General features: G+C 43.9%; 1 protein-coding gene across 1 annotated transcript in view; it reads left to right on the top strand.

Annotated features, from left to right (window-relative positions):
• ncapg2 (non-SMC condensin II complex, subunit G2) overlaps nt 1–12689 on the top strand; it is a 138208-nt gene that overhangs the window by 97706 nt on the left and 27813 nt on the right. Inside the window, exons 21-23 of the mRNA XM_048606130.1 lie at nt 1–174; nt 370–440; nt 5531–5688. Of these exons, the coding sequence (XP_048462087.1) occupies nt 1–174; nt 370–440; nt 5531–5688 (403 nt within the window). The remainder of the gene's footprint in view (nt 175–369; nt 441–5530; nt 5689–12689) is intronic.

Raw genomic sequence — 12689 nt, 5'->3', positions numbered from 1 at the left:
GTGCTGGACAGTGTGCTATCTGTGAATGATGGTGCCACAATGGCCAGCTTACTGGAAATTATTGTCATTTTATGGAAGAGCATCTACAAGGCACTGAATGAAAATGAAGAAGCTAACAACTACACAATTTCCAAGTTTGGAACCGTCCTTCCTGAATATTTTAAAACTTTTACAGTACGTTTTGATTTTCAGTGCATGGTCTTTAAAATGATTTTAAATTATGCTTTAGACTTTAATTTTTGGTCTTAACTGTTGTTACTTATGTTGTCATGTAGTGGGGATAAGTTTAACAGGGAAACATTGTTTACATTACGCAACTGAGAATGTCGGTTAGATATAAACGTGATTTTTTTTTTATTATGTCGACAGGATGACCGCTGTACTGTTCCTTTAGTGATTTTGGCTTCCTTCATGCCTGCAACAGCAGTTCCTACCTTCAGGTACATTGTTGTGTGTAAAGTTACAGCTAAATACGTTCTGTTTCGTTATTAACATTCCCATTATTGATCAGGCAATCATTAATACCCTGAACCTGAAATAAATTTTTCAAGAAATAGTTTATTGTCAGACATTGATTCACTCTCTCAACTAAAGGAGGGGAATGGAGACAAACTTTTTTTTGTCAGTTGCACTTTATGAATTGTAAGTTGCATTTTGAATAGTGATAGAAGTAAATTGAGCCCCTTTATTCTACATGACTGAGAACAATACTTTGTTTGAAATGTGAACTTTATTTCTGAATGTAAGTTGAGGGTTCTGATGATATTAATATTTGAATCGGCAAATTTATCCAATGATTAAATGTCTAAACTATGAGCGATAGAGGGCGTTGCAAATTAAGTAGATACAGTGATTGTTAGAGTATTAAGGATCAGGATATTCAAACCCAATACTGAAGTCATGGTTTAGTCAGCAACAGTGATCCCTGAACTATTTGCTCCAGAGGCTTGCATAACCTGCAACAGGAGCTTTAAAGCTGTGCAGTACCGTTAGTTGTTCCATGGCAGGATTCTCCAAACCCCATGGCAAGGAAGGCAATCCAACCACAGCTGGCTCGGTGATTAGCAGTGCTGCCTCATGGCATCAGGGACCCAGGTTCGATTCCACCCTTGGGCAATTGCGCATGTAGAGTTTGCATGTTCTCCCTGTGTCTGCGTGGATTTCTGCCAGGTGCTCTGGTTTCCTTCCATAGTCCAAAGATGTGCAAGCTATGTGGATTGGCCATGCTAAATTACCCATAGTGTTCAGGGATGTGTAGGTTAGGTGCGTTAGCCATGGGAAATGTAGGGTTACAGGGAAAGGGTAGGGGATGGGTCTGGGTGTGATGCTCTTTGGAGGGTCGGTGTGATCTTGTTGGATCGATTGGCCTGTTTCCACACTGTATGGATTCTATGGAAAACAGTGTCCGCTCCCAAAACACATACCTGATATTGATGCACTAATCACTCAAAACAGGTCTGCTGTGAGAATTATGTCCTTTGTATACTTGACACCAGACTGCAGAGGTAACTGTTCTGCCCTGCAGCCAGAGACTACCAGGAAGATAGCAGAAATGCTTTTGGGATGTCCTCTAAACAACATTGATGTCAACTAATTGACCCCTCTGACTCAAAGAAATTCCCTGACTTGTACTGATCCAAGTGAGAAGGTTTATTAAACTGAATATGTGAGACACTTTGTCAGGAACACAGATTAAGTTGAGGTGCTGGAGAGAATGCACAAATAACTTATCTATCTGATTATCTGAACACCTACTGCTGTGACCTGACCGAATGTGTTTATACCTAGTGCTTATTAGCTATCTTTGAGTTCAGTGGTGTGGGAGCAAACCGTTCCTGATCCTGAAATATGTATTTTTAAATGCATTTATATGTGAGTTTATGTTCTCAAATACTGTAATTATGTTCTGACCACAATATACACTTGTTTATCATGTTTTTTTAATCATTCATGGGTTGTCAGTGTTGGAAATTTTAGAGTTGAGAAGCCAGTAGTGAGATACTTTCCGTGTGGTGTCTGTGGTCCTGCAGTTGTTAGATAGGGAGTTCCAGTGTATTGACTTTGGAGTGACATTGACAATGAAGGACAAGCTTTACATTTTTATATCTGGATGGTCTGTGAATAGGAGATAACCTTACAAATTTAATGTTCTCAAGTGCATGTTGTCCTTGCCCTTTGTAGGCAGAGGTCTATGATTTGGGAATGTTGAAAGAAAAATCTTGGCAAGTTGCTGCAGTTAATTTTGTATGTAGTGCTCATTGTAGCACTGCATGCTGGTAGTGATTGGAAGGAATGTTTTAAAGTGGTGGGTAGATTGCCAGTTATGTGTGGAGGTTAGAGGACTGCCTTTGATAATCAAGGTAGCATTCAAATGTATATGGCATCAAGAAGCTATTGATGTAATTGGAAATAATAGGGAAAAGTCTGTACTGGTTGCAGTAATACCTTGCATTAAGGAAGATGTTGGAGATCAATCATCTGTTGTGTTGGGACATAGGTGCAGGAGTTCCTCAGGGTAGTGTCTTAGACGCAACCATCATCAGCTTCTTCATCTGTGACCTTTCTTCCATCACTAGGTAAGAAGTATGGATGTACACTGTGTAATATTCGGTGCAGTTTCTCAGTGCTTTGGTAATCTTATGCAGCAAGACCTGGATGACATTCATGATTGAGCTGATAAGTGGAAAGTAACGTTTGATGGAGATAGGTGACAAGCAATGAGCTGCTCCAACAAAGAGAATCTAGCCTCATTTCCCCCATCGCTGGATCCCCTGCTGTCAACATATTGGAGTTCACCATTGACCAGCCATATAAATTCTGTATCTATTAAAAATAGGTCAGAGGCTGGGAACTTGTGTTACAAGTAATACACCCTAAAGCCTACCCATCATCTACAAAGCACAAATCAACCTGATGTGTGGTTGACACCACAACCACTGCCTTCAGCATTCACCGTCTCCACTGTCAGCCTGTGTTGTCAGCAGTATATTCTAGCTGCAAGATGCATCGTAGCAACTCACACAAAAGCACTTTCAACAGCACCAAACTTGCAACCATCATCACCCAAAGGATGAGGGCAGCAGATGCATGGCACCACCATGGCAACTGCAGTTTCTACTCTAAGCAACACACCATCCTGATGCTATACTCCTTCATTCAGGAGATGAGGGCTTTCTTCCATGTTCTCAAGGAAGCTAGGGATGGGCAGAGCTGCCTTGTTGAACCAGTGCTGTCCATTTGGTGTAGGTACACCCACAATGCTTTATAAAGGCAGTTTCATTATTTTGACCTAGGTAAGGTCAAGGAACAATGATATAATTCCAGGTTAAGATGGTGAATGGCTTGGAAGGGAATATGCAGGTAATGATGTTCCCATTTATTTAAGCAGTTGAAGATAGTTGAGCATAGAATTACGTTAAGGAACTCCTGCAGAGTTTTTTTATTCATTCATGGGACATGGGTGTCGCTGGCTAAACCAGCATTTATTGCCCATCCCTAAATGCACAGAGGGCAGTTAAGAGTCAACCACATTTCTGTGGGTCTGGAATCACATGTAGGCCAGACCAGGTAAGGATGGCAGATTTCCTTCCCTGAAGGACGTTAGTGAACCAGATGGGTTTTTCCTGACAGTCAGCAACGGTTTCACAATCATCATTAGACCTTTAATTCTAGATTGTTATTGAATTCAAATTCCACCATCTGCCATGGCGGGATTCAAACCTAGGTCCCCAAAACATTGCCTGCATCTCTGGATTATTAGTCTAGCGATAATACCACTAGGCCATCGCCTATCCGCTAATGACTATCTCCAACAATCATGACCATCTTTGTGCTGGGTATGACTCCAACCATCTGAGAATTTTACTCTATTCTCATTGACTCTGATTTTGCTAGGGCAGCTAGATGTTACGCTCTGTCAAATGCGGGCTTGCTGTCAAGGCAGGCACTCTTGCCTACCCTCTTTGAACCAAGGCTGAGTTGAAGTCAGGAGCTGAGTGTCCTTGATTAAACCAAACTGAGCATCAGTGAGCGGGTTATTGCTAAGCAAGTACTGCTCAATAGCACTGTTGATGGCCTTTTCCATCCCCTTACTGATGATAGAGACTAGACTTGGGCAGTAATTGACTGGGTTGAATTTGACCTACTTTTTATGTGCAGGACAAATCTGGACAATTTTCCACCTTGTTGTGTAGATGCCAATGTTGTAGGTCTACTGGAATAGCTTGGCAAGTGTTCAGTACCGTTGCTGAAAGTGGCTTGGGGCCCATGGTTTTTGCATCATATCCAGTGTCTTCAATTATTTCTTGATATTATGTGGAGTGAATTGATTTGGCTGAACATTGGTATCTATAATGTTAGGGATCTCAGGAGGCCAAGATGGATTGTCTGTTCAATATTCTGGCTGAAATTTGAAGCATTTACAATACACCCTTCTCTTTTGCATCAATATGCTGGGCTCCCCCATCATTTGAGTATGTAGAAATTTGTGGAGCCTTTCTCCAGTGTAGTGTTTATCTATCCACCTTCATTCATGACTTGATGGAGCAGGATCGCAGAGCTTAGATCTAATCATTACTTGTGGATTTTCTTTGCCATATCTATCACTTGCTGCTTTCTGTTTGGCTTACAAGTAGTTCCACAATGTTTTTCGGTATGGCTAGTACTGCTCCTTAAATGCCCTCCTGCAATCTTCTTTTTACTAGGTTTGGTGCCTTGACTTAATGATAGTTGTAGAAAAGGGGAGGTGTACTGGATCATGAGGTTTCAGATATTATTGGATAGAATTGTGCTGCTACTGATGGCATCCATGAGGCTCTGTGGACCCAGTCTTGAGCTGCTAGATCTGTTTGAAATCCGATCCATTCAGGATGGTATGAATGCCACGTAAAATATTAGAGGTCCTCAATGTGGAGGTGGAACTTTGCTTCCACAAGGACTGTATGATGGGTTTTTTCTACAGCTACCGTGATGGATAGATACCTCTGGAGCAGTCAAATTGGTGAGGATGAAGTTGGGTGTACATACATCCTTTTGTTGGTTCCTTTACCACTTGCTGCTCTGATCTTTAGGACTTGAACAGCTCAGTCTATCGACATGATGGTGAACCAATTGTGATGACAACATTGTAGCTGCTCTCACATTTGAGAATGGACAGTAACTGTTGGTCTTGTCCGTGATTGAAATCTCGTGAACAAAGAATAAAATTAAGTCTTGAGGAATGAGCTTTTATACCATTTTATCCTTACAAATTTTCAGAATTGCAAAGTAGAAGTTGACCCTTTCACTTTCTTGCTGCTGGAACTTTTAAAACCAAAATATGGTGAAAACATTTTGCTGTTTCTTAGTTTTTGGATGTGTTGTGCTTGAAATTAAGCTATGATAACAAGGGTTGAAATTAAGTCATTATCCAGCATTGTAGCTGAGTTAGAAATTTAATCACTTGAACAAAAAAAGGGAAAAGAGATTACTTTTTTACTTTTTACTGTTTTAACCTTTTAACCTTCTAATCATTCATTATCATTTCTTGCAGTTGTGGGGTCCTGTCAAAGCTGAGAAATTTAGATGAAGGAGCTGATGAGAATAAATATTCCGTGTTGATAGACTGCCTGTGTCAGTGGGGGAAAGTTGGACATGTGCTTGAGTTGATCACTGACTGGCTAACAGATCGACTTCCCCAGAAGGTTGGAAAATTCATTTAAGATTTTAATTGATTTTGTGTATGTGGAATCATAAAAAGAGAGTGCTTGATTTTCTGTAATTGGATTTTTAAGAGAATTATGGAAAATACATGTTGGATAGTTGATACAAATGTAATGTCAGTTCTAAATGCATTAGCAACAAAAACAAAACCATGTCCAGATGCTGATTGAGATTGCAAGCAGGATACCCCCAATTGGTAGATCCTGAGTGAAGAAAGATGAACTGGTTACCTTTCTTCGTTCATCCACCCCCTTCATTGGTCACAACAAGGTTATGTTTAAAAACTGATCTCTTCCCATGTGGATATCTTTTCTCCCAGAGCCAAATGTGCTTGTATTTCAAAAGGAGCCAATTTTACTAGTGGCTGGATTGAGTTAACACAAGTGTGAGCTTATTAATTACTAACTGACAGGAATTAGCTATGCAACACACAACACAAAGATTAGAAATAAGAAGTACAAAAAGAAAGCTTAAAAATAAAAATATACGGAGCAGTCTCTGAATTGTTCACAAAGAACAGATGGTTGAACTTTGTGGCTAATCAGTCACGTGGTGTTGGTAGGTGAACAGTTGGCTTTAAAATTCTTTAGTTTTGCAGTTCATTGAGATTGTTGTTCTGTTACCTTTTGATCATGATTGAGTTCCAGCATTAAATGAGAGGGTCCTATTGCTATCCTGTTTCCTTTTGTCTGTCTGGCTTGCTGGCGAGCTGATTTCTGATAGCGGCATAGGGGGGACGAGATTATAGTTCATGGACTGTGATCTTCACAGCACACTAACACTGGAACCCAGTGTAGTGCATGGTGGATTCTTGGCTCACTGACACACACAACATTTAGTCCTACTAGCACACAAGAATTGACTTGACGCAGGATTTTTAACCCCTGTCCTTGTGTATTCCTCAAAGGGAAAAACCCATGTGCATCTGCATTTTGGACATAATCCACTCTGGGTGGCATAGTGTTGAGCAGGGAATTGTCAGTCCCTTGTTACTTATGTAGTCATGAGCTCTCCATGCAGTCAGTTTTGACTTACCTCTTCTCACTTTGGGGAGATGGATGGTGAGTTATTTGCTGCACGATTCCAAGTTACATCCTCAGGTGTGACACGTCTTGAATCTCTAGAGAGCCATTTACTTACAGCCAAAAGTAGCTGCAGATGTATCAATTCTCTTTTACAAAAACATTTTGAGAACACATGTTTAAAAAAATATTCAATTTTGGGGTTCTGATCCATGTTCATGACACGATATATATTGGATACAGTATTTTAACAAAACCTGAATTTGAGACTTGATGGCTGAAAAGGTTCCTATGTTGCAATAAACAGTAAACTTGTAGTATATACATACCACCAGGGTTTTGGAATCAAATATTCAATATTTGAGACATTCAATGGCATCACCATCATTGAATTCTGACTAATAACATCATGGAGTTACCATTGACCAGAAACTAAACTGATTGAGTCATTATATGTACTGATCAGAAACTTCTCCGTCCCCACCTTAACGAATTTCGGGCACGACATGATGCCGAACTCTTCTTCCGTCGTCTTTGCCTGCGTGCTCATTTCTTTGGACAAGAGTCCACTCCCCGTCCCACAGACCCCTTTGCCCAACTCCAACACTCTCCTTCCACCTGGACCCCTCCCTCCGGCCTTTTACCTGCACTCGATCTTTTCATTAGAACTGTCGACGTGACATTAATCGCCTCAATTTCTCTGCCCCCTCAACAAATCCAAACTATCTCCCTCCAAACTGACTGCACTCCATGCACTCAGATCTAACCCTGACTTTGTCATCAAGCCTGCCGATAAGGGTGGTGCTGTTGTAGTCTGGCGTACTGACCTCTACCTTGCAGAGGCTAGAGTGCCAGCTCTTGGGTACCTCCTCCTACCTTCCCCTGGACCATGACCCCACCATGGCACATCAGGCCATTGTATCCACTACGGTTACGGATCTCATTTCATCCGGTGATCTCCCCCACTTCGCTTCCAAGCTAATAGTTCCCCAACCCCACACAGCTCGTTTCTACATCCTGCCAAAAATCCACAAACAGGACTGTCCAGGCAGACCCATTGTTTCAGCCTGCTCCTGCCCCACAGAACTCATCTATTCCTACCTTGACTCAGTCTTCTCCCCCCTGGTCCAATCCCGACCCACATATATCCATGATTCATCTGACGCCTTACGCCGGTTTCAAAACTTCCAGTTTACCGGCTCCAGCCACCTCCTCTTTACCATGGATGTGCAAAGCCTTTACACATCCATTCCCCACCAGGAGGGTCTTAGGGCTCTCCGCTTCTTCCTGGAGCAAAGACCTGAACCATCCCCACCCACCACCACCCTCCTCCGCTTGGCCGAGCTTGTCCTCACCCTCAACAACTTCTCTTTCAACGCCTCTCATTTTCTTCAGGTAAGAGGGGTTGCCATGGGTACCCACATGGGCCCTAGTTATGCCTGTCTCTTCGTGGGTTATGTGGAGCATTCCTTGTACCAGTCCTATTCCGGCCCCCACCCACAACTCTTTCTCCGATACATCGATGATATTGTTGGTGCTGCTTCCCTGTCTCTTCTGGAATTGGAAAACTTCATCAATTTCGCCTCCAATTTCCACCCTGCCCTCACTTTCACCTGGTCTATCTCTGACTCCTCCCTTTCCTTCCTCGACATTTCTGTTTCCATTTCTGGGGATAGACTGGCCACTAATATCCATTACAAACCCACTGACTCCCACAGCTACCTGGACTATACATCCTCACACCCCACTTCCTGTAAAGACTTCATCCCATTCTCTCAGTTCCTCCGTCTCGCATATGTTCAGATGAGGGCAACTTCGACAAGAGAGCCTCCGAAATGTCCACCTTCTTCCTCAACCGAGGTTTCCCCAGCTCCATTGTCAACAGGGCCCTCAACCAGGTCCGACCCATCTCCCGCACTTCCGCCCTCACCGCTTCTCCTCCGTCCCGCAACAGCGATAGGGTTCCCCTTATCCTCACCTACCATCCCACCAGCATCCACATCCAGAAGATCATCAAACGCCATTTCCGCCACCGCCAGCAAGATGCCACCACCAGACACATTTTCCCTTCCGCTCCCTTGTCCGCCTTCCACAGGGACTGTTCCCTCCGGGACACCCTGGTCCACATTTCCTTCATCCCCAACACCACCCCACAGCCCTACGGCACCTTCCCCTGTAACCGGCGAAGGTGCAACACCTGCTCATTTACCTCCTCCCTCCTCAGTATCCAAGGGCCCAAACATACCTTCGAGGTGAAGCAACACTTCACTGCACTTCCCAGAATCTAGTCTACTGCATTCGCTGCTCACAATGTGATCTCCTCTACATTGGGGAAACGAAGCGTAGACTTGGCGACCGCTTCGCAGAACATTTACGTTCTACTCGTAAAAAAGATCCTGAACTACCCGTTCCCTGCCATTTCAATGCACCAACCTGCTCCCTGGCCAACATCTCTGTCTCTGGCTTGCTACAGTGTTCCAGCAAAGCTCAACGCAAGCTGGAGGAACAACACCTCATTTTCCGCTTGGGGACTGTACAGACATCCGGACTCAATATTGAGTTCAATAATTTTAGGGCCTAAACTCTCCCATATCCCAGCCCCCCTTCTCACACACCAGGCTTTGTTACCACATAGCCTGCCATTACACACCCACTGTTGTTAGTCACTAACAGTCCCCATTAACAACTATTCACCCTCCCAGCCTGATCGTTAGCAACTCCTTTGTCTGTCCAACTGTCTTTCTCTCTCTTTGGGCTCTATCCTATCGTTTACTCCCGACCCCACCCACCTCCCTATTTTCTGCATATAAACTGACATTTTCCCAGCCACCATCAGTTCTGAGGAAGGGTCACCGGACTCGAAATGTTAACTCTGTTTTCTCCTTCACAGATGCTGCCAGACCTGCTGAGCTTTTCCAGCAACTTTGTTTTTGTTCCTGGTCAGAAACTTAGAACAGAGAACATTACAGCGCAGTACAGGCTCTTCGGCCCTCTTTGCTGCGCCGACCTGTGAAACCAATCTGAAGCCCATCTAACCTACACTATTCCAATATCATCCATATGTTTATCCAATGACCATTCAAATGCCCTTAAAGTTGGCGAGTCTACTACTGTTGCAGGCAGGGCATTCCACGCCCTTACTGCTCTGAGTAAAGAACCTACCTCTGACATCTGTCCCATATCTATCAACCCTCAATTTAAAGCTATGTCCCCTCGTGCTAGCCATCACCATCCGAGGAAAAAGGCTCTCACTGTCCACCCTATCTAATCCTCTGATCATCTTGTATGTCTCTATTAAGTCACCTCTTAACCTTCTTCTCTCTAACGAAAACAGCCTCAAGTCCCTCAGCCTTTCCTCATAAGACCTTCCTTCCATACCAGGCAACATCCTGGTAAATCTCCTCTGCACCCTTTCCAATGCTTCCACATCCTTCCTATAATGCGGTGACCAGAACTGTACGCAATACTCCAAGTGTGGCCGCACCAGAGTTTTGTACAGCTGCAACATGACCTCATGGCTCCGAAACTCAATCCCTCTACCAATAAAACCTAACATACTGTACGCCTTCTTAACAACGCTATCAACCTGGGTGGCAACTTTCAGTGATCTATGCACATGGACACTGAGATCTTTCTGCTCATCCACACTACCAAGAATCTTACCATTAGCCCAGTACTCTGTATTCCTGTTACTCCTTCCAAAGTGAATCACCTCACACTTTTCCGCATTAAACTCCATTTGCCACCTCTCAGCCCAGCTCTGCAGCTTATCTATGTCCCTCTGTAACCTGCAACATCCTTCCGCACTGTCCACAACTCCACCGACTTTGGTGTCATCCGCAAATTTACTAACCCATCCTTCTACGCCCTCATCCAGGTCATTTATAAAAATGACAAACAGCAGTGGTCCCAAAACAGATCCTTGAGGTGCACCACTAGCAACTGAACTCCAGGATGAACATTTCCCATCAACCACCACCCTCTGTCTTCTTACAGCTAGCCAATTTCTGATCCAAACCGCTAAATCACCCTCAATCCCATGCCTCCGTATTTTCTGCAATAGCCTACCATGGGGAACCTTATCAAATGCTTTACTGAAATCCAAATACACCACATCAACCGCTTTACCCTCATCCACCTGTTTGGTCACCTTCTCGAAGAACTCAATAAGGTTTGTGAGGTACGACCTACCCTTCACAAAACCGTGTTGACTATCCCTAATCAAATTATTCCTTTCTAGATGATTATAAATCCTATCTCTTATAATCCTTTCCAACACTTTACCCACAACCGAGGTAAGGCTCACTGGTCTATAATTACCAGGGTTGTCTCTACTCCCCTTCTTGAACAAGGGGACAACATTTGCTATCCAGTCTTCTGGCACTATTCCTGTGGACAATGACGACATAAAGATCAAAGCCAAAGGCTCTGCCATCTCCTCCCTAGCTTCCCAGAGAATCCTAGGATAAATCCCATCCGGCCCAGGGGACTTGTCTATTTTCACACTTTCCAGAATTGCTAACACCTCCTCCTTATGAACCTCAATCCCGTCTAGTCTAATAGCCTGTATCTCAGTATTCTCCTCGACAACATTGTCTTTTTCCTGTGTGAATACTGACGAAAAATATTCATTTAGCGCCTCTCCTATCTCTTCGGACTCCACGCACAACTTCCCACTACTGTCCTTGACTGGCCCTAATCTTACTCTAGTCATCCTTTTATTCCTGACATACCTATAGAAAGCTTTAGGGGTTTTCCTTGATCCTACCTGCTAAAGACTTCCCATGTCCCCTCCTGGCTCTTCTTAGCTCTCTCTTTAGGTCCTTCCTGGCTAACTTGTAACTCTCAAGTGCCCTAACTGAGCCTTCACGCCTCATCTCTACATAAGCCGCCTCCTTCCTCTTGACAAGAGATTCAACTTCTTTAGTAAACCACGGTTCCCTCGCTCGACCACTTCCTCCCTGCCTGACAGGTAAATACTTCTCAAGGACACGCAGTAGCTGTTCCTTGAACAAGCTCCACATTTCAATTGTGCCCAGCCCCTGCAGTTTCCTTCTCCATCCTATGCATCCTAAATCTTGCCGAATCGCCTCATAATTGCCTTTCCCCCAGCTATAACTCTTGCCCTGCGGTATATACCTATCCCTTTCCATCGCTAAAGTAAACGTAACCGAATTGTGGTCACTATCACCAAAGTGCCCACCGACCTCCAAATCTAACACCTGGCCTGGTTCATTACCCAGTACCAAATCCAATGTGGCCTCGCCTCTTGTTGGCCTATCTACATACTGTGTCAGGAAACCTTCCTGCACACATTGGACAAAAACTGACCCATCTAAAGTACTCGAACTATAGCGTTTCCAGTCAATATTTGGAAAGTTAAAGTCCCCCATAACAACTACCCTGTTACTTTCGCTCCTATCCAGAATCATCTTTGCAATCATTTCCTCTACATCTCTGGAACTTTTTGGAGGCCTATAGGAAACTCCCAACAGGGTGACCTCTCCTTTCCTGTTTCTAACCTCAGCCCATACTACCTCAGTAGACGAGTTGTCATCAAACGTCCTTTCTGCCACCGTAATACTGTCCTTGACTAACAATGCCACACCTCCCCCTCTTTTACCACCTTCCCTGATCTTACTGAAACATCTAAACCCCGGAACCTGCAACAACCATTCCTGTCTCTGCTCTATCCATGTCTCCGGAATGGCCACAACATCGAAGTCCCAGGTACCAACCCATGCTGCAAGTTCACCCACCTTATTCTGGATTCTCTTGGCATTGAAGTAGACACACTTCAAACCACCTTCCTGCCTGCCAGTATACTCCTGCGACCTTGAAACCTTATTCATAATCTCACTACTCTCAACCTCCTGTACACTGGAGCTACAATTCAGGTTCCCATCCCCCTGCTGAATTAGTTTAAACCCTCCTGAAGAGCATTAGCAAATTCCCCCCCCCCCCCGG

The sequence above is a fragment of the Rhincodon typus genome, chromosome 2 (genome assembly GCF_021869965.1).
Source record: "Rhincodon typus isolate 14 chromosome 2, sRhiTyp1.1, whole genome shotgun sequence".
Taxonomy (NCBI): Eukaryota; Metazoa; Chordata; class Chondrichthyes; order Orectolobiformes; family Rhincodontidae; genus Rhincodon; species Rhincodon typus.
The sequence above is the reverse complement of the archived record's forward strand: the minus strand, read 5'-3'. Positions and strand labels throughout refer to the sequence as shown.